Source organism: Sinocyclocheilus anshuiensis, unplaced genomic scaffold, assembly GCF_001515605.1.
Source record: "Sinocyclocheilus anshuiensis isolate Anshui unplaced genomic scaffold, SAMN03320099.WGS_v1.1 scaffold1079, whole genome shotgun sequence".
Classification (NCBI taxonomy): Eukaryota; Metazoa; Chordata; class Actinopteri; order Cypriniformes; family Cyprinidae; genus Sinocyclocheilus; species Sinocyclocheilus anshuiensis.
In genome coordinates this window covers 3013669-3036168 of record NW_015548207.1, presented here as the reverse complement: position 1 = coordinate 3036168, position 22500 = coordinate 3013669, and the positions used below count along the sequence as shown (strand labels likewise).

The following is a 22500-nucleotide window of genomic DNA, read 5'->3' as shown; positions in this document are numbered from 1 at the left end:
GGAATCTAATAAGAGTCACTATTCATAATGTATGCCTAAAGTGTGTCCGGATGCCTCATAGTAATTTCTATTGATTTTTCTATTGATATAGAATTATTTTCTATTGATTTTGAGTTAATAACAGGGCCCAAACATGTTTTTGTAGATTAAACCTGTAACAAAAAAGCAGTGTTTGGAAACAATAAAACAAATGACAGTATTTGATCTGTAATGTTGCAGCCAAATTTGGAGGGCTACGAAATCCATGAAGTTGCGTTAAAAAAGAAGGAAGGCCAGAGCCTCGGGATCTCCATAATCGGACACAACGCTTTGACCGCTAAGGGTAAGAAACATATTTTGCCTTGTTTTCCCAGAAATCCAGCGACTAATCAGTATGCGGTTAATTATTATTTCCTCGCATCTCTCGTCTCTGTTGCATGTCAGATGCAGTGGGGGTCTTCGTGAAGAACGTGGTTCCAGGCAGCGCCGCTGAGCAGAGCGGGAAAATCCATGTCCACGACAGGATAATAGCAGTGGGTTCTTAATCACTTTTTAATGAGCTCTACCTTAATTAGCCCCATGTCCGTACGAGCACTCTGACAGAACAGAACGCCAACTAAGCAAGACGTCTCTTTCATGTCACGTTGATTCACAGTTTAATAAGAACGGGTTTGAGTGTGGACGCGGTCAGCTGTCACGCTCTCCCCAGCCTCACGCTATAGGCTAATCAGTCCCACTGAGGCGACTTGGAGAGCCGGTTAGCCAGGCCTGAAGTGACTTCTTGATTGTCTTTGTGTCTGTGTGAACAGTTGGATGGCGTGAACCTCCAGGGATTCACCAACCAGGAAGTCCTGGAAGTAATGAAGCGGACAGGCGATATCGTACACCTTACCCTCATTAGGAAGATCAACTCACCCAAAAGGACAGTCGTAGAAAAATCACTAGATAAAGGTAAAGTGACGTGTTGTATTAGGATCAGATCTGTACCTACAGAGCTGTCATTCAATTAAAAAACATTTTAAAATAAAAATAAAGATGTTAACATTTTATCAAATATAATAATAATAATAATAATAAATATATATTTTCATTTGAACGTATTCTGTAAATTAAGAAAATAAATAACGTGAAATTATTGGACTGTTAAACTGCATCAAAACAAGAAATTCAAAGACAAATATTTATTATATTTATATTTAATATTAAATACTAACATTTCATTTTGATGTGTTCCATAAACGTTTAAGAAAATAAATAATGTGAAATTAAACTGCATCAAAACAGGAAATTCAAACACAGAAAGCAATGCAGATCTGCATAGATTAAAAAATAATAAAACTTTCCCTACGTTTTATGGATGTAAGTTGTTTTTGGCACTGCCCTGTTGGGAAATATAAAGACTTTACTTTTGTTAATTTTCAAAATAAGATATAATGTATATATAAAGTAAAATAAAGAAATAAATATTAAGATCTGTAAATCACTAAATACAGTGTTGACTTTAGGGTTGACAATCGATGTAAAAATTGTACAAATAAAAATTTATATTACATTTTATTTAATCGATATGAGATACTTTGAAAGTTAGAAGTTAATGTAGTTATCGCATTTTGTTCCCTTTTTAAGTTAAAGGAAATGTGTGTGTATATACACGTGTATATAGGATAACCACAGGCTTTCAGCGAGTGTCTGTATAATGATTATATGGCTGCTCGTTTCATGCACAGGATATAGGAAAAATCTGCCTGTGGTGGTCAAGACAGACATGCTGTTGACATGTCAGAGTGTTTGAATTTCAAGTCTATTTTGTTGTAGCCTTTATTGCTGTAAAAATACAAGTTTGAGGCCTACCTGATATGGTATTAGGTTTCGCTGTGTCAAATCGCTGTGTTTTATGATCCTCAATAGTCTTGGTATTTACATCTTTATAAATTATTGTTTTTGTCTGGTTACAAATATATGTTGATTCAGAATTAAGTGTGTATATTTATATACTGGTGTGTTGATATAGTCCAGAGAGAGTCGTCGCGTGTGTCTCTGAAGAGATCGTCTGAGATCAAGCCGCGGGCGGATGTTCAGAGGGGCTCTGTGGTGGAGTCTATGGACCCTGCTCTGTGTGGGATCAAACAACAGCTGCAGGGAAAAAGTGAGTTCATACAACACACAAACACGTCTGTTCGCTCACATACAGGTGCTCAACAATGTGGCTGATACCACAGACTTCACACAGACCAGCCTCAGTTGTTCTGCTCCTATAAAAACGTCCTTCTCTTTGTTTTGATTGGCTTTTTACTGATATTTTGAGCCCGGGTGCTATATTTTTCACACTAAGGACATTGAAGGGAAAATTACCCCATGATTTACTGATCCTAAAGCCACCCTAGGTGTATATGACTTTCTTCTTTCAGATGAATACAGTCTGATTTATATAAAAAAAAATGTTCTGGCTCTTCCAAGCTTTATAATGGCAATGAATAGTGGTCGAGATTTTGAAGCCCAAAAAAGTGCATCCATCCATCATAAAAAGTGCTCCACACGGCTCCGGGGGATTAATAAAGGGCTTCTGAAGTGAATCAATGCGTTTGTGTAAAAAAAATATCCATACTTAAAACTTTATATACTGTAATCTCGAGCTTTCACTAACTACCACTTACTGTCACTTCTGACCGGAGCTTACGCTATGCCTACGTCCTACATCATCCGGTCTTAAAAAGTCTTAATTTGCCCATCCACAAACTAAGACCTAAAAGGTCTTAAATTTATAAAGTCATAGCATTAAATGTTGTGTGCACTGCAAAAAAATGAATATCTTCCTCAGTATTTTTATCTTTTCCAAATATCTAAACTAGGGCTGTAGTTTTATCGCGTTAATTTTAATTAATTAGTTATGGGAAAATAACACAGTTAAAATATTTGAACGCAATTAATGCACCCGCCCTGCCCCAGACCTGTACATCATCTTACATTTCATACGGTTGACTGTTAACAAACATAATGCAGGGCAACAACTCACTACGTGATGTAGCCTATATAAAATGCAGTTATACGCACTTAAAATTTAAGAGATTGGGGCAAAAATGCACCTGTATGAGTTTTTGTCTCATATTTATATCATATGATAAGCAATATCTCACAAGTGTTGTTTTTGTCCCGAACAGCACAAGTGCAAATGTTATTTTATACAACAGTTCGGTAAATAAGTAGTTAATATTGTGTATAGACAGGCTACAATATTGTCAGTATTTGCCAGCAAAAATATTATCTCCAAGAAATGCAGCGGTGTTTCGTTTCTGAATGAATCCACGTTTTGAACAAACCGGGTGAACCAATGATTCAATGGCACATTCATAAAGAGGGCCATTTAATTAATTCCTAAGTTAATCAGTAGTTTGAATGAATGAATGACTCAATGACTTACTCATAAAGACATTTACCACCATCTACTGGCAGTTTTAGTTTCTTATTTAGAGTATCATTTCATTAAAACATAAAAATGAAAATAAAGTGATAGTTCACCCAAAAAGAAAAATTCTTTCATTATTTACTCACCCTCATGTCGTTTCAAACCTGTATCACTTACTTTCTTTTATGGAACATAAATGTTGGTAACCAGAAGAAAGAGATGAATGTTGGAAACCAAGCTGATTTGGCTACCAATGACTTTCAATGTATGAACAAAAAATACTGAGATGTTTCTCAAATTATCTTCTTTTATGTTCCATAGTTTATGTTAGGCCATTGTAGCCTAAATGTTTGTGAGTAATACATTTTATGTTGAATCAAATAAAATATTTCTTTCTAAAGCTACTTTTTTGTAATGTCTGCTTGATAATGTTCTCATTTAACACAACAATGGCTTTAAATGATCTTTTGGGGGTATTTTCAAAATTCCAAATTTAATTTGCGATTAATTAATCGCCACATAATGCAAATCAAACAAAATTAAATGAGTTTATGCTTAAAACTAGAACAATTATCTGTTGATGGGAATGAAAACTTATTTTCCCTTTGAATTAAGTTGAATTTTCATAGCCTGTTGGCAGATTTTTGTCCTATTTTTTAAAATAATAATTAAAAAAATCAGTAGTTTGTTGTTGTTTTTATGTGAAACGACTAGCCAGGGCAGCGTTTCTTCCTTCTGGACAAACTAATTGGCACAAAAAATTTCACAGAAGCTGAGCATACAGGCAAAAATTTTACTGCACACATACAGTACACACATACTACACTGATGGCTGAATTTATGTTACACACTGTACGCATACCCTATCATACGCATAAAACCGAAGTATACTTCGGGCTTAATACTGATGAATCCGATCCTTGGTGCTCCCCCTCTGGATGGAGGTCAGATTCAGGCCAGCTTCTACACCGAGCTTAGCAGGCATCGTTTCAGTCATGTTATCCGGCAGATATAAATATGGAGATAGGCTACCTGGAAGCGGAAGAGCGGGCATTGGCTGAAGCCGAAGCAGTCCAGAGCTCTGGTTACATTCTTCCCTAATTAATCCGGACAAGACCCGGTACCTGCCAAACTCCTAAATAAAGCGTTCTGTTGCTCTGAGCCAATACATGCCCAGGATAACAGTGATTGGTTGTCAGGGACTCATTTCCCAAAGCTGAAATCATAGCACGTGTAAAATGATAGCCGCCCTCGAGTCAAAACACACACAGCTTTAATCATGCTTTCACCTCCAACCTTTTTTCCCTGTGGTCTTAAGAAATTATATTGCCATGTGGGTGTGTAGATGTTTAAATATTTTCTTTATGGATAATGCGCGACTGTTTTGGTACATTGACGTGACATTTGATAAGAGTGAACTGAGAGGCTTCGCTAAATTTCACCCGTCGATTTTAAAGATAACTACCCTGGAAGTGCCATTATATGGTTTCTTTTGTGTCATGTAAAGTTGAAAGTCTCTGGAAACAGATGTGTTTCAGCCCTAATGTTAAAAAAATGTGGACAACACGGACTAGTTGCTGCCGGGTTTTCTGCGCTTTTTCCAAGTTCTGTCACACCAGCGGTTTCGACCCATTAAAATCATTGCGAAAGTTGACAGCGAGAGCGCTCAATCACAAAGAAGTGGTGACAATCGGTCCACGTTGGTATGATTATAGTCCGCAGTTGCTCCAGAAATGCCCACAGCAGTTAAAAACCACAGGAAGTACTATGTAAAAGCTCATTTACTCAACTTTTGTGGGTCTGTAGTAACTTCTCCCATGTGACGCCCTCTTTTAAATGTTGAGTGACGTTTGGATAGGGGGTGGACATTTGTTCTCAGTGTCAGCGGAGTTTTTCCTGATACATAAACATAACAAGCCATTTCCCCTGTTCTCCATATTTTCCATTGTGCCGCACCTGGGCTGCAGATGTTGGCTGGGGTTTGACGTCCCACATGTAGAAGCGATCCATTACTGTATTAATGTAACCAAACATTTGTGATGAATGGTGTTGTGAGTGAGGCGTTAGAAATGCTAATTTAATCAGGTCTGCATCCCTCGCTCTCACTCACTCACTGACTTTACTTTTTACCGTAACGTGATTTAGCATACCAGTCCACAACAGGGCCTGAAACTCTTGAAAAAGTTTTTTGTTTTTTTTCTGCTTTTTGTACAAGTGGTAAAAGAAGCTTGTTTTTCATTCATTTTATATGAGGTTTGCCATTTTTGTTTTTAATAAAATATACACTACTGTTCAAATGTTTGGGATGGGTACAATTATTATTATTTCATTATTTAATTTTTTAATTTTGAGAAAAAAAATCACTTTATTCAGCGAAGAAGCATGAAATTGATCAAAAGTGACAATAAAAATAAAAAATCCACAAAAATAAAAAATAAATGGCAAATAAAGCACAAAAATAATAATTAAATAGTAATAATAATAATAAATGTTTCTTGAGCAGCTAATCAACATATTAGAATGATTTCTGAAGGATCATGATGCTGAAAATCCATCTTTGTCATCACAGCACTACATTACATTTTAAGGTGGTATTCTGAAATTTGATGTTTTGTAACTAGGTACTATTCATGCTAGCTTATTTTTATCAACATATTTAATGTGTCTCTATTTTTTGTAGTAACGGGAGACCAAATTGTACCTTATTGCTGGCAAATGTCTGTTAAATGTACAGCTTAGGTTACAGAAAAACTTTGTTCTTTTCTTACCCAGAGCATATTTCTCTGAAACCCCCTACTACTCCCACCCCATATCATAGTTAAGGGTCACAAGCGCCCATAAATGCAGTTCCACCCATTTATTTGCCTCCATTGCCTTTTGGGCTTCCAGCCGATACTGTTCCCAGGCGTCCCGTTGTCTTTTTCTGCAGTATCACTGCTGACTCCTCTCTCAACTCTTGCCCTCGGCGCACTCTCGGCCCTCTGATTATATTCATCCGTCAGCCTGACATCAATCCCATGCTAGTATGCGGCACCTGACATTAATGTCATACGTTTCCACTCACTCTGTCACGGACAGTGGGCACCCAAATGGCGGTAATTGACTTTAAACGCTGCTCTCATTATTGTGTGTGTGTTGTAGTGCAAGAGCCGGCCCCGCTGACGGAGATGGAGCTTCGCGCTAAATGGGAACAGGCTCTTGGTCCACATTACGATGTTATGGTAAGTAAAAATGTAGGGGAAGTAATGTTAACAGATGCTAAGTGCGGCTTTCAATTAAACATGAAGCAAACTGCACATCAGCAAAAACCGCCGGCACTTACGCATGCTGTGATAAGAGATGTTCGATCGACCAGCTAAATCTGGCTGTAGATTGCCTCAGTTGACTCCTGTTGGATTTGAGGTCATGTGCTGACACACTGTTGTTTGGTTTTATTTACCATAAAGGGAGTGTGTTGACCGCATTCAGGTTTTTTTTTTTTTAGGTTTTATTTATTTACAATTCATTTAGTTTTTTTTGTTTTTTTATTCACACATTATTTTATTTGCATTTTATTTTATTTTTACAGGTTGTACAGCTTGACCCTGTCATAGATGATGATATTGAGCTGCAGAAGTACTCCAAGGTAACGTGGGAACAGCACGATTCATGATTCATTCACGTTCATTCATCTATATAGTAGTGCAGGGCAATCTATCAAATATTCATGATATATAGCAGACATGGTAGCGAGTTGGACACGTGTAATTCTTCTTTGTCTCACGACTTGCAAGTATGACAGCGTTAAGATATCAAGATGGTTTTTAGCTCCTCACAAGTTAATACGTTTTAATTAATTTCTGTGAATCAATTTGTTACAATGAATCGATTCAAAACCCTGAACAATTTGTTTGAATTATCACACAAAAAGGTCTATTGAAGTCCCCACCAAGCTTTTAATATATTCAAATGTTTTAGTAAAATATATTGTAATATTGGTGCACATAAAGAAAAATAAATCATCCTTGTGTTCATTTAGTGAAAAACCATGTGGAATTTTGATTTTACTGTGTTTTAGCACTTGCAAGAAACCCTTCTTGAGAAAACACTTAAATATCAAGATACATATTAAATCTCACCCAGCCATGCTCAGTAGTGATCACAATGAGTGAGTCAAACCATAAAAATTATGTTTCTACAGCTTCTCCCAATACACATAATGCGCTTGGGCGTGGAACTAGACTCTTTTGATGGACACCACTACATTTCCACAGTGGCTCCTGAGGGTCCGGTGGCAAAACATGGGCTGCTTCGACCAGAGGATGAACTTCTGGAGGTAAAGTCATTTTAAAGTGCTTTAAACCACATCTACACTGCCAACGTGTGTCTTCCCTGCTCCCTCACTCTTTGGCATTATGGTTACGTGGGCTCCCAGGGTTTGGCCAGCCTACAGCTTTGCTCTTGGCTTGCTTTGGTGAGCCTCTTCTCTGATGCTTTAATAACACTGACCTTTGCATCCTGCCAGCACCAAGCCTCCAGGAAGGCTTGCTGCTGCTGCTGCTGCTGCTGGCCCGTGGATGTTCTGGCAGGAGGGCTCCTGAGTCTGACCGAGGCCATCTGCATGACTGTCCCCTGCCCTAACCTCCCCACTGGCCTTGCTTCCTGCCCCCTTCCCTCCAAACTTCCCCCTCCCACCTGGTCTGGTGGCCAAGGGCCGCTGTGCCTTCAGCCTGTTGCTGTTGGCAGGAGCCTGGATGGTTAAAGCGGGGGAGATTTGCAGGGCTGCAGGGGAAGTGGCTTATAGAGAGATGTGGTGTACTTCAAGGCTACGTCCTGGGGACAATGCATTTGTTGGAGTCTCGGAATAATTGTTAATGAAAATCCCATATTTCAGTGTAACCTTAACATCCTAATGTACTCCTCTTGGCCTTGCTAGATGCTTAGAAGTTCAGTGGGACAGCGATGGTGTGTACGTGTGTATATGTGTGTGTGTGTGTGTGTGTGTGTGTATAAGGGAAAGGATGTGTGGAGACTATGGCTTCCCCCTGGTTTGGGCAGATGGCACAGTGCCGCCCCCACTCGCCATAGCAGCTTCAGGCTTGCCCGCTCCATGAAATACCAATCAAAGATGGCCAGTGAGTGCCACCGAGACAGAGTGTAATATAGTCACCAACCTAATAAGCTCCCCATAGGATGTTAATATGATCTGTAACATCCTTGTCAAAGAAAAAAAGTTACACTTTATATGTGACCTTATTTTTGTACCCCTGTGTTTGATTGTGGAAACCATGCAGTGTTAGATTTTCTGTACGCTTGTGAGTAAAGTTTATCCCAATAAAATGTGTTGTATTTGCAGGTGAATGGCGTGCAGTTGTATGGGAAGTCCAGACGAGAGGCTGTTGCGTTCCTCAGAGAGGTTCCTCCTCCCTTTACTTTGGTTTGCTGCAGACGCCTAGCTGAAGAAGGCAGCGAATACCACCCTGAATCTGAAGAGTGGCACTCATCCAGCCCCTCAGCCAGCCTACAGGAGCAGGTAACGAATACATACACACAGAGATTGGCCAATTGGCCAATACTTCAAAACTAAACTGCAAAATAATGTATGCCTGCTCATTTTGTAATAATTTTACAGATTGAGAATAACCTCTCCATGTTTGCCAAAGATACAAGTCTACGTGAGAGCATGAGGGAAGAGTTTCAGGTTTGTCCGTATCCTCTAATTCAGGGCTCTCCAAACTCGGTCCTGGAGGGCCAGTGTCCTGCAGAGTTTAGCTCCAACCCTAATTAAACACACCTGAACCAACTAATTAAGGTCTTACTAGGCATACTAGAAACTTCCAGGCAGGTGTGTCAAGGTAAGTTGGAGCTAAACTCTGTAGGAGTAAATGTAATTAAAAAAATGTACAACAAAATACAATTCAAATAATTATTATCCATTAGACTGATTAAAATGTATTATATTTATCTCAGAAAGTTCAATTATAATATGAACAATTTGTAACATGATATAAACTTGTCTTGTAAAGTTATAGTTTGATTGAGCAATTGATTGATTAAGTGACCCCAACAGAACAGACCTGCAACCCATTTTGGGGTCACAACCCGCCAATTAAGAACCACTACTAGCTTGTCGTGATTTGTGCTTTTCTTTTCATGCCTGTCAGGCATCAGCAGTGGAGCAAGAGGTTAACGATAAAGAAGAGCCCCTAGAGCCAAGCAGCCCTGAGAGAGAGCAGATGGATGAGGAGAAGGATGATGAAGAAGAAGATGAAGGGGAACTAGCTCTGTGGTCTCCAAATGTGCAGGTGCTAGAACTAGAGAAAGGAGAGCGAGGTCTTGGCTTCAGCATACTAGACTACCAGGTGGGGAATTAACTCATTTCTGGTTGTTTTTTTTTTTTGGAGGGGGGTAACTCGAAATATATTTATCTTTGTCTCTGAGGAAAAACCATGAAAATGTCGATTTACATTTCAGGAAGTGTTTACAAGAAGTGTTGAGTGTTGTCATCTGCATGGAAGAATTGACACAGTCACCTTGCACCGTAAAACCAGCTAAAAATTAATAAATATATGCAGTAAAAACAAGACCAATCAAAATTCAGCATGCAAACAGATAAAAGGAAGAGGTCCAGTCACAAATAACTATACAAGTATTATGATGACGTCTTCATGGTCTGTTACATTCTAAAAATATTCCATTATTGTGAACATATATGTTAAGATTAGGTTTAAGTAATACCAGGAGTTTTATACATCTACAATTTAGAACAGATTAGGGCTGCAACAAATTATTATTTTGATAATCGATTAATCTAATGATTATTAGAACGATTGATCGACTAATCATGGATTATTTCACTGGTAAACAAATCGGTAAACTTTGATTATTCAGCTTTTGCAATAAGTTACAATACTGAGTTATACATATTCTAACAAATAAAGGTAATCATTTCAGCTTTTGAAAATCATATTATGTAATTCCAATTATTATACAATTCATTTATATAAATAAATATATTTGGCACACAAAATGAGATGACAGAAACTTTCATTCACCATTTATTTAGCTATATGAAAGTAACTGAATGACTTCATTCTGCCTAACATCTCCTTTTAAGTCATATGAATAAGAAACAAAATAAAGGTAAATGATGAGAAGTTTTATTTTTGGTTAAACTATTTTATTCACAACATAATCTCTCTTAAAATACCTTATAGGGTTATGATAATCAAAACAGTCCTGAGCTAGATCAAGCTTTGATCGCTACAAACCAAAATATCACTTTAATGAAATAATTTTTTTTTTTCCCCCACTAATAAAGTGATTGTATCATAAGCTAGCTCCACACTGGAGAGCTGCTTTATAACAGAAAATCAAGTTGTAATTCTAACTGAAAGCGACACTGACTTTTTCATGTTTAATACTGTAAAGCTGCTTGATTTAAGGCTATCTATTGCATAAAGTCAGCCTCAGGAGCGGCTGCGTTTGCTCTGAAGCGCTGTGTCTTCTTCTTTTGAATTGCATCCAGGAGGGCTGAATTACATTCTTGCACTACAGCACCACACTAGTCAAACTATATAGAGAGAGTACCACACTCGCATTATTGCAGGCTCTTACATTAGGTCATATGAGATCAAACGACTACTCGACAACAAAAATATTTGTCGACAATTTTTTATTGTCGATAATGTCGACTAATCGTTTCAGCCCTAGAACAGATCTTTATCAAAACATTTAAGGAATTATGTCGTCTTGCAAAAATTATAATAAAAAAATAGCAAATCAAACTTAAATTTGTTCAAAAACAGTAACATTGATCCATATTTACTGTAAAAAAAAAAAAAAAAAGGCAAGAATGCCATTCAAGATTTTCTATCAACTATCCTTTAAGTAGGGGAAAAAGGAGACCAGACTCAATTGTTCCCCTTGACTTTCCCAAAGTGTGATCACAGGAAACGTGCGTTGATGTCACAAGTCATTGGACACTGAACAAAAGAAAGCAGTGAAACCTTTCTGACTAGGGCCGCTGTTTATCTGGCCCTGTGCCAGCCGTCAAACCCTCTGCTCTGCTCACTTAGTACGAAAAGCTGCTTTCCTCCTTCCTTCATTAGCCCTCTAATCAGGGTTAGTACATAACTGCACGTTGATCCTGAATCAGAAGTGATCATGTAATGAGGCCACTTAGAATGCAGAACCTCTCCCGCAGAGCTGCACTCCGCTGGTCCTCTGGGACGCCTCGTGTTTTATATTATCCAGCCTTGGGTTCCAATTGATTTCATGCAGGGAAGCAGTATTGGCAGGAGAAAAGCATGCCTATGCTTTCGTAACTTCATCAGGACTGTAATAAATGGCCACTGCATCGTGGCGAAACTGAACAGAAATCATGTTTTAATGGTAAGTTATGCTTCTTTCCTCGTCAGAGGCTGCCGTTAGTGATGGGGGCCGCAGCTACATGGACAGAATTACATTTGCTGCTCAATGGCGGTAACCTGAGCAGTGATCCCTTAAATTCTTCCTTTCTCTTCATCTCTCTGATAAATGAAGGAATGAAGATGGAGCAGGGATGAGGAAACTCGGGAGAGAGTCTATAGGCTCTGTGCTATGATAAAAAAATACATTTTGCTGACTCAAAGTCCTTTGTTTTATTTTTTTTTCTTGCTATTATGAGATTGTATGAAGCTACGCAGGGATTTTTGTTTGTTTTTGCAGCATGAACAAGTACAAATGAATTGCATCAATTCTGCATCGACGCACTGAATTTGAGATCATCTCATCCCCACCAAGGCGAGCAGACAAGAAATTCGCAGTCCTGCAGCTTAGATCATAGATCATTGTCGTGAAGAGGCTGAAGCACTAAAGCTTACTTTGCAGATCTCACCAGCAGTTGCTGGTGCACCCTGGGGTTTATTGGAAGCCATATTGACCTGTGTAGCTTCCCCTCGGTCGAACTCACCGTCTTCGTGCTCTGCACCAGCTGAGCCCCCTCCACCTAGCCCCGTCTGTTTGCTTATCTACACCGAAACTAACGCTTTTCAACCTGAGGGCCTGATGCATGATGGGTGGGAATTGATTCAGAGGAGGAGGGGGTGCAGGCATTTCCAGAGTTGTGAAAGAAGTGTTAAAATGTCCATAAATGTATGAGCTGTAAGGAATTGCCAGAAAGACGAAAGTGAGCAACTCCCACAATGCAATGATGGGTACGGTCTTCTGTGCTCTTCTAATGGAGGAGGAATCTCTCAGCCTTTCTTCTTGACTTCTTTTCTGTTTCCCGTGGCAGACGGGCCAGGGCCTCTCCAGTCTGCAAGGGGAAAATTGATTTTGCCGCTCTCTCCAGTAAGAGGCCTGAGCTGATAAGGCCGAGTATAGGCAACCTCGAGACCTGCAGACACGCTCGAAGCCTTCCAGAACCTTCAATCTCCCCCTCTTTCTTACCGCCCTCCTTCTCTTCTTCTCGTCTCAACCACTAGTATTACCCCTAATGCAAGGAGACCTTGTAACTGCAGCTAGATTGATGGGAGCCCAAGCTCACACTGACAGCTGGAAACCAGGGAGTTTTTCTTCCCTAAATGACACCCTTGACTGCGTGAGTGACGTGAAGTGGCGACGGTGAAATCATTTGGAGTCACGCCTCAGTTTTTTTGCTCTGACAAGGAGATCTCGAAGTAAGAAGAGCTACATGCAACATGAGAAGGACCCCCTTGGTAGTACTAGCCATCCTGGTAATGGAGATTAATGAAGGTCTTCTTGAAGCCAAACAACTGATCTGAAGGGTCAGGCTGTGGTGGTTTTGTTTTAAGTGGGATTGTACTCTCATGGCCATTTAAAAGTCATTACTATGAGTTTTCGCTAACAATTGAAGTGTGTATGAAGTCACGGTGCAGCCAGGCTCATCTGAAATATGATTGAGCAGCTCTCCCGCGAAGGGTTTAGGGTAGATGTAAGCTGCCCAAAGGGAACGTGGCTTAGCGTAACTTTCTGTTTGGGTAGGATGTCGGCCCTACCCCAGAATTGTCTTCCTTCACAAAAATAATAAACTTGTAGAGTGAAATTATAGCATGAAGAACAGGAAGAATTTGAACTGCAACATGTTCTCCGAAGGTTCTTGCATTTACAGATGCCATTTTCCACGGAATCATATACATTTACATGAAAGGCCTTTTGCAGGTGGGCTGTAAACTTTCGGTGTGCAAAACAAATTTGTTTGAAACATCGGTAGTGAATGGATGGCTCCAATAATTCATGCTGTCCAAAGAGAAGAGATCTGAGAGAATGCATTTTTGAATCATTTCGATGGTTCAAAGCACCTAACCTGCACATCAATACAGCATTTAGTCTCATCCAGTGAATGTTTTAAAGGAGGGTCATAAATCATCCCAGAGTGTTATTATTTATTTATTGTTGTTTATTTATTCTGTGGCCTGAAGCTGCAGAAACTGACCAAGGGCTATTTTATTATTGTCACAGGAAAATAAGCTACCAAATCGACTATAGGACACCATCCTTAATGTTAATATGTTAAAGAAGGATATGCATTGCACTTTTCAGCCGTGAACAATTGTTCTAACATCGTGTTGTCATTTCGCAATGGTGTTCTTATGGTTCTTATGCCAAACAGCTGCCCACAGCTATAAGTTTTAAAATAAAAAACAGCTTATGCATTGTTCCTCCTCCTTGTGATTCCCAACTCTTTCACTTGTCTTGCGATAAGACTTGTCAACGCACTTGCCAATATTAGTGTCATAGCTAGTAGCAAGAAAGCGGCGAATAACTGTCAAAGCAAACAAAGTGGGTAACATTCTGCCATCCATTTATTTTACTTCTGAATGTCATGATATTTTTCGAAACTAGAATGGCAACATTTGGACAGATGTGGCGTAATGGTTAGTCAATGAACAGTTCTTAAGAACCATTTTTTTTTTCTTAATGTGAACTTTTAATGAACTAAAGGACCTTTATCCACTATCAAGAATCTTTGTGCAATGGAAAGTTTCCATGGATGTTAAATGTTCTTCATGGAACCATAGATGCCAATAAATAATCTTTATTTTTAAAGTGTAGTTTCAAGGAATTTATGTAATTGTACAACATGCTTGTCCGTGCCATGGAAGTGGTAGCCTGTGTTCTCTTCTCTAGGCAACTACAGTGAGAACAACCAAAAGACGAATTAAAAGAGAAAAGAAAGCAAAAGGCAGACGTTCTGGAGTTCCTGGTATTCTGTTCAGCAAGATTGAAGGTGAGGCAGAGCGCAGGAGCAAAACAGATGACTTGGCCTGCCGTTGATTCCTGCGAAACAGCAGATTTACTGTCCGCCTGACACCACGCTGAAGAATTTCAACCCGTTTGACAAGCAGGGTCAGCCAAGGGAATGCTTGGCACTCTGAGGAGACAGTAGCCAACCTTAGCCCAGCAAGAAATATGGGATATCCAATCCGGCCGCCAATGCTCATACCCATCCGTTAGCTAACCAACAGTTTCAACCACAACTTCTGTTTGGGCAGTTTCCCGTTGAGAATGGGCAACAAATTTCTATCTGAATACTTTAGATCAGTCATGGGCCCTGTGTCTCACCTGGTTGCCCGTTGATGGCATCATTGCCCAACAGCGTTGCTCAAAAAGTTGCCCCGTGTATCATCACCTTAGTGGTTGTGTGGAAACTGTAATGTGCACCACCCGCTAGGGACTTCTGGGATTGTCATTTTCTTTGGATCTAAAGATGTTCTTCACACCTGTAACATTGGAAGACAGCTGCTCCCCCAATGAGCCATGTACTATATGCCATCTAAATCATATGTGCACTCGGATGGAAATATGAATAAGAAATGGAGCAACCTAGCTCACTTTCTTTCCATCTCTCATGTGAACATCCTTACTGATCGGTGTCTTTATTCCGTAGCAGGTGACGTATTGTCGTATTAGAAGCCCCCTGTGCTGGCCTGTTCCCCTTGGCTTTTTTTCATAGCTGCTCTACTGACATCACTGGCCATGTGGGATGAGAGCAGGGCTTGGAAAGCAAAGCACGCTTGGCTGGAACCCGGCAGCCGGACAATACAGCCTGTGTCCTCCTAAAGCGCCAGCTGGAGTGGAACTTCAAATCCTCTCTCCAACTTTTTCCTGTCTTTTTTTTTCTTTCTTTCCCTTCTAGCAGGCCTCAGTTCCTCTCGCACTGAAATAGCTTTTCTCGTCTCGTCTGCTTACCGTGCAGCAGTGGCTCACTGGGTAATCGGGGCAGTAATTGCCGGGCTTGCTGACCCACTTTTTATGGTTGGGCTGGGTGAAGTTTCCTGGTCTGCTGTCCGCAGTTTCACTCAAGGCCTCTGCTGTTAAAAATCCTTGTCAGTAATATATTCCCTCCTTTTTTTGAGTGGTCATTGTGTTCTGAACCTTGACATGTCTTTTGTGGTCTTGTCCAAAAATCAACTGCAGATACTGTAATGACTCAAAAACAACATACTTATCATTTTTAACATTACAGAAGAAGAGATTCATGTCAGAAATCTCAAAAAATGCATGGATCGTCCGTTCATCAGGTCTTTTGACATGGTTGGTCGTAAATGTTCATGGGCAGATAGATGAGATTACTAATGACTGCTCTCCCGCTTCAGTTTTTACTCTCAAATAACTACTTGTTAATCACTTTTATATTGTCATTCGCCATATAAAAGACGCCCATATGGGTCATGAAATATATTGTTGGAGACATCAAATCGGTTGAATTGCAGTTTTATGGCAGAGCTCCCCAGAGATTTGATTAATACCATAGTGCTTGGGATGTTTGGAGTGGGAAGTTGGCCTCATTTGACCTTCCAAATCTTTTAGAAATATATATATATATACAGTATCTCACAGAAGTGAGTACACCCCTATCATTTTTGTAACTATTTTATTATATCTTTTCATGTGACAACACTGAAGAAATGACACTTTGCTACAATGTAAAGTAGTGAGTGTACAGCTTGTATAACAGTGTAAATTTGCTGTCCCCTCAAAATAATATATATATATATATATATATATATATATATACATACATACATACATACATACACATATATATATATATATATATATATATATATACACACACACATATATATATACATATATACATACATATATATATACATACATGTGTGTGTGTGTGTGTTTTTCTCTAAGTAGCGTTCAAAAGGTACTGCATAACAGGAATGACCCATCTGCTTGTTTGCAAATTTCTATTCTCTGCTTACACAGGTGGTTTTAATTAAATGTTTGTATTAAAATTTAAACATAAATAAATGAAACTTCAAAAGGCAGTCTTCTTGATCTGCTTTTTGATTTGACTGTGATGTATAGGTTAAATCAGGGTCACCATTGCTCTTCACTCTGCTCTCATGTTTTTTTTTTCCCCTCTATTTTTCTGTTTGTGTGTTTGCTGTGGTCTGCATTGCCCTCTGCAGGACCCTCTGGACATTGTGCGCTCTGTGATTGTCATCCGCTCTCTGGTGCCTGGAGGGGTGGCGGACATTCACGGCGGGCTCCTCCCGGGTGACCAGCTGGTTTTCGTCAATGACACTCATCTAGACACGTGCTCTCTGGCCCAGGCCGTAGAGGTCCTCAAATCTGCTCTGCCTGGGAGAGTCTACCTTGGGATCAGGAAACCAATGGTGGTAAGAGCCAATCTGTAATTATGGCCTCATACTGTTAACATTCAGTGCTGGAAGTGTTTATTTGGGTAAATATTTAAGATTGGTGGGTATTTCTTCAAAGTATTACTTTGACTGGCTTGTGGATCTTTATAGTGTTTAAAGTGTCTTTTTTTCACCACTGAGTGGTTTTATATCTCACAATATGACTATATCTTATTTTAAACTTTCTCTCACAATTTCCCATTTAAATTTTTTCCCCTAAAGCAGAGTTCCATGTAAATCAGATGTTTACAATGAATGTGAATTAGGTTACTGTAACACTGTTAGATAGGCATAATAAAAGCATGTTTGGCTTGTAGTTAAATGTTTTGCTCATCCTGCTATTGGCACAGTGTTATATATGATGTGTCCGTTTAGTCACTAAGTATATTTTGCATTGTTTTGTGTCTGTGAACTACACAGCCAGAGGACAAAGGTAGTGGGCAGCAGTCCTCTTGGCCTGTAGAGGGCGCTGATGAGCAAACAGCAGGAAAACAGGCCGGCACTCTCCCATCTATGCAAGAGGTATTCAGAATACTCCTTTGGTTCACTTTTTTTAAAGCAGTTAATACTTTTGTTTAGCATAAAATCGATCAAAAATGATAGTAGAGACATTACAAAAGACTTCGGTTTTAAATAAATGCTGTTATTTTGACATTTCTATTAATCAAAGAATCCTGAGAAAAATGTATCATGGTCTCCACAAAAATGTTACGTCGTAACTGTTTTCAGCATTGATAATAAGAAATGTTCCTTGAGCAGCAAATCAGCATATTAGAATGATTTCTGAAGGATCATGTGACACTGAAGACTGAATTAATGATGCTGAAAATTAGGCTTTGCATCACAGGAATAATTTACATTTTAAAATACATTATCATAGAAAACGGTTATTTAAAATTGTGATAATATTTCACAATATTACTGTTTTTACACTATTTTTAAGCAAATAAATGCAGCCTTGGTGAGTATAAGACACTTTTTTCTAAAAGTTACAAAACGTATGATTCCAAAACTTTTGAACCATACTGTATATTATGTGAATGTAAATATATATATATATATATATATATGTACACTACATAAATACTATAATTTTATATTCACATATACAGTATACCTTATAAAACATCCCACAGTCTTCAATACATATAAACTTTAATTTTTAAAAAATTCAGTAAACCGTTATTTTATATATATATATGGTACTGCAGGGAGTTTGCCAATTATAGACTGATCTATTTTGATTTTAAAATTATTTAAAATATCATTTACAAATACAATATTAACCTAACTTTAATTAGTTAGTAAGCTAAAGTTAGGCTAAATGTTTTGTTGTTGTCATGAGAAAAAGTTGAAGACCCCTGGTCCAACATCCGAAAACACACTTATGTCCATCAATATGTAGCAAAGAAACCCAACTACAGTCATTATTACAAAGAGAGCTGAAGCGAGAAAGAAAAAGAGCTTGAGCAAAAGGAGATGAGCGAGGAAAAAGAGGAACAAATGAGCGAGCCTCATGAGAGGGATCTTTTTGGAGCTGATGCATGACCCCCTCTATGGGCCTTTGAAATGTACCATATTATCCTTGAATTTTAGGAAAGATGTAATTGAGGCGGCCGAGTCAAGTGCTGCCGTAAATCTACTCAAAACGAGACTAATTGCGCCATTAAGATTTTAGACTCGGCACATTTTTCATGGCAAATTGGTTCTGCTCGCTGCAAGGGTGGGGGGGGCGAGTGAGAAAGGTGCTGAGTCGGCTTGTTAGAGCGTCGTGGGGGAAAGTGCGCTTTCAGCTCTTAGGATCTGTAAGTGTGTGGAAGAGGGAGAGGAGGACAAGCTCCGGCACCCTGTTGCAGGGATAGAAAGAGCTGCTTTGTATGGAGCAGACAGACAGGAGGTGAGATGTCTCTACCCTCTACGCCCACTCCAACATCAGACATTTCTGTTAGCGTATGATTTAGGGGGGAGGAATGTTAAAAAGGGGTATAAAGTAGCATAGGGTTTCGCTTTCAGGAGTTTCGGTATGGGGGAGAATCGACTCGAAAAATGAAACAAAGTTGTGCAGGTTTGGACTGAGTTTAATACAGCAGTTTTCTGGGTGCTTATGAAATAATTTTCGCTTGTATTTTGTAAATGTTGCCTTGTGGTTCAAGATTTAGGTTTGTTGCCCAAGTTCGTGGGTTCAAATCCCTCAAGAGTCGATTTCTAAACTACTATCAAAGTGTGATTAAAGGGATTTTTCACCCAAAAACGATCTCTTCAGAAAGTAATACATAGTCAGACAAGTTTGGACTGAGTTTAGTTAAACTCCTTGGACTAGTTTTCTAAGAATCAACTAAAGATTACATTTTTTGAGCACGAATTATATAAATATGAATATTTAACAGGTTTAGACTGAGTTTAACTCAGCTCTTGGGCCTTGTTTTGACTAAAGATTACATTTTTTTTAGCACTGTTTATATAAATATGAACTTTTTAGCTTGTATTTGGTTAATATAGCCTTGTGGTTACAAATTTTGAATTGGTCGCCAGAAGGTTGCAAGGTCAAATTCCACAAAAAAATGGTTTATGTACTATTATCAATGTGGAGTTAAAGAAATATGCAAAATTCTGGTCTTTTTCTGTTTTAATTCAGTCAAATTCTGACTTTTTTCTGTGGAACACTAAAGTAGATGTTTAGCAGAATGTTCAAGCTGCTCTTTTCCATATAAAAGTAGTGGATTTATACTACCAAGTTTGAAAAATGCACCATAAAAATGGTTCATACAACTCTTCTGACTTTTTCTTAGCGTTGAGTGAGAAACAGACTAAAAATGTAAGTTGAATAATAATTTTCTTTGTGGGTAGGACTTTGGAAACGGCTCTGTTTTATCTGACGATCTGGATGAGGAGCCAGAGCTTATCCTGGACGCTGAGCCCCGCTATGCCTCTCCCCTCACCACCATTGACCTTCTGCCCGTCCTGGAGCGAGAGATGGCTGTAGATGAGGATGATGAAGAGCAGGAGATGGACACCATGAAGGATCAAGGGAGCTCCAAGTTCAAGGGCGACAGTCTGCCTTCATACTTGAGTGAGAAGACTCGCTCCTGGGAAGAGCCAACACCATCCAACCCCTACCAGTACAACATTCAACCTGATACACAAGAACAGGTTTTAAAATTAAATATTATTATTCACATAAATTTAAATTAAATCCATTATAACAAATAATACCATACACTAACAAAATTACAAAAAATGAATGCATTAAATTAATGAGTATTTTAAGTTGTCACAGTGTTAAACATCTTAAAAGTTCTGAAAACAGGCTTAGTATTCTTTATTAAGAATATTCAAGATATAATTTATTTTTATTTTGGGGTGTATTGAACCTGTGTTGTTCAGTTCGCAGAGGTGGACAATGAGCTTTGCACAAGCTTTGAGAAGATTCAGCTGCAGCTCCCGCAAATTCCCCTTAGTGAGTGTTTGTCTTTAAAGCAAGGCTTATTTCCGTATTAATATACTGAACTTCATTGCAGTTTGACATTTATACATCTGTTCTCAGGTCAGTCGGCCACATGGATAGAGGCAGCAGACAGTGAGGCAGACTCTGACTCCAGAAACGAAGGCTCAGAGCTTACCTTGACTGACACCGACACTGAGTGAGTCTCCATCTGTAATAAACACACACACACACACACATCTCTATCCATCACTCAGCTAACTTCTGTTCATGAACAAATTGCCATATTGTCGTTGGTTTATTTTGGTTTAGGTGACAACCTTTTAAAAACACAACGTCATCATTAAAATTGGTGCCCTGTGTGGAATTTTAATAACCGTGATTATGTTTCCTAATAGAACGATAACTCCACCTGCTGGACAGATGTGGTGCTTAAATATTAACAAGGGCAGGTTACAAAACTCGAATTTTAAAGATGTAAAAATAAGATATTCAAATTAAGCAGTTTGTGGCGTTAATCATAATTTAGAGATTTATGCTTTTTGATATGTTACAAGTATTAGAAAATGATCATGCTTATCTTAATTATGAAAATGAGTTAATTATGATCATCTATAACCCAGGTGTGGTAGAGAAATTGAGGAAAAGTGAGAAATGGATATTAAACACCGTTTTAAACTACACAATGAAAGGTGTTAAATTGGTGTGAAATGCAGCTGAGACTCGGGCAGCTGTTTATGACATCAGTGTAATAGATCATTTGTGTGTGTGTGTGTGAGAGAGAGCGACTGCTTTTTGGTTTATGCGCATACTAGGGGTTGCACCGACTAATCGACTAGTCGACTAGTCGACTTCAATGCTCTGCCATGACACTTTAAGCAATATATATATATATATATATATATATATATATATATGTATATAATTAAATAACATAAATAAATCTAACATTAAATAATAAGAACAATAATGATAATAATTATTACTAGTAGTAGTAGTGTCAAGTTTTATTAAATGTATTTTAACACTATAAAATAGCAATATAATAATGTATTTTATATAATATAATAAATATATTATAATGTTTTATTATTATTTGTTTCATAGAGCACCTTCTATGCAATTTGTTAAGCTCAAAGCACATAAACAAATTTAAAAAATCTGTTCTAGTGGTATGTTCTAGCTGTGTTTATGTAATGATTTTAATAGGGACAGGAAGTAATGCGTTGATTTAATGTTTTTGTATCAGAGATTTTAAATCAAATAAGGTTATAAGCTGTTGGATGACTTTGAGTTCCTCCGCTCCTCTTTATCCATTATTAATCATACTTTAATCTTCCCTGATATTACAGTGGATTTTATTTGTTCATGCTGTTTAATCAAGTGAAATATTTAAGAAATAATTTCACTTGCTTTTGTGAACGAAGACCTGACAGATCTGTCAATTGTGATTAAGTCAGAATCGCGGTTTATTCTGCGTAAACCTGATGAGTCTGATTCAATCTAGCATATGTGACTAAGACTGACTCTGGGACTGTAATACATCTATGAGGGATTTGTGTGCTCGATTTCTCTCTGCAGATCTGCACAGCGCACTTCCTCTCGCAGCAGGAAGAGAAGAAACCAGGGGGCTGCCGGTTCAATCAGAGAAGGCCACAGGTAGCAACTTTGCGGCATTAATAATCATTGATGATTTAGAATTTGATGGTAAGTTTAGGAATGATGCTTTTTATTATAACTATACGGTAAATGTATTGTCTGCAGTGATCTGCCTGAAAGAGAGGAGGGAGAAGGTGAGGAGACACCTGCGTTCAGTCACTGGGGTCCCCCACGCAGGTAAAAAACACTGAAGAGTTTATGTGAATCAAGAGATTTCCATAGAAAGGAAGTAACAAAGTAGTAACAAAAATTAAAATGGAAGCAAAAAATGAAAAAAAAAAACAAAAAAAACAATTAACATTTTGAAAATGAAGAGTGTATGAAAAAAAAAAAAAAAAGAAAAAAAAAAAAAAAAAAAAAAAAAAAAAATT

The 22500-nt window shown here is 38.4% G+C and overlaps 1 protein-coding gene across 4 annotated transcripts in view; it reads left to right on the top strand.

Moving 5' to 3' along the window:
- The window catches only part of LOC107653652 (inaD-like protein), a 116743-nt gene that overhangs the window by 16132 nt on the left and 78111 nt on the right, over positions 1-22500 (top strand). For all 4 annotated transcript variants that reach the window (XM_016440430.1, XM_016440432.1, XM_016440428.1 and 1 more), the window contains exons 10-26: positions 220-322; positions 424-512; positions 789-930; positions 1991-2125; positions 6524-6603; positions 6951-7007; positions 7563-7697; positions 8718-8894; positions 8994-9062; positions 9526-9723; positions 16798-17007; positions 17449-17550; positions 19876-20178; positions 20413-20485; positions 20573-20669; positions 22052-22129; positions 22235-22306. In XM_016440430.1, the coding sequence (XP_016295916.1) occupies positions 220-322; positions 424-512; positions 789-930; positions 1991-2125; positions 6524-6603; positions 6951-7007; positions 7563-7697; positions 8718-8894; positions 8994-9062; positions 9526-9723; positions 16798-17007; positions 17449-17550; positions 19876-20178; positions 20413-20485; positions 20573-20669; positions 22052-22129; positions 22235-22306 (2120 nt within the window). The remainder of the gene's footprint in view (positions 1-219; positions 323-423; positions 513-788; positions 931-1990; positions 2126-6523; positions 6604-6950; positions 7008-7562; positions 7698-8717; positions 8895-8993; positions 9063-9525; positions 9724-16797; positions 17008-17448; positions 17551-19875; positions 20179-20412; positions 20486-20572; positions 20670-22051; positions 22130-22234; positions 22307-22500) is intronic.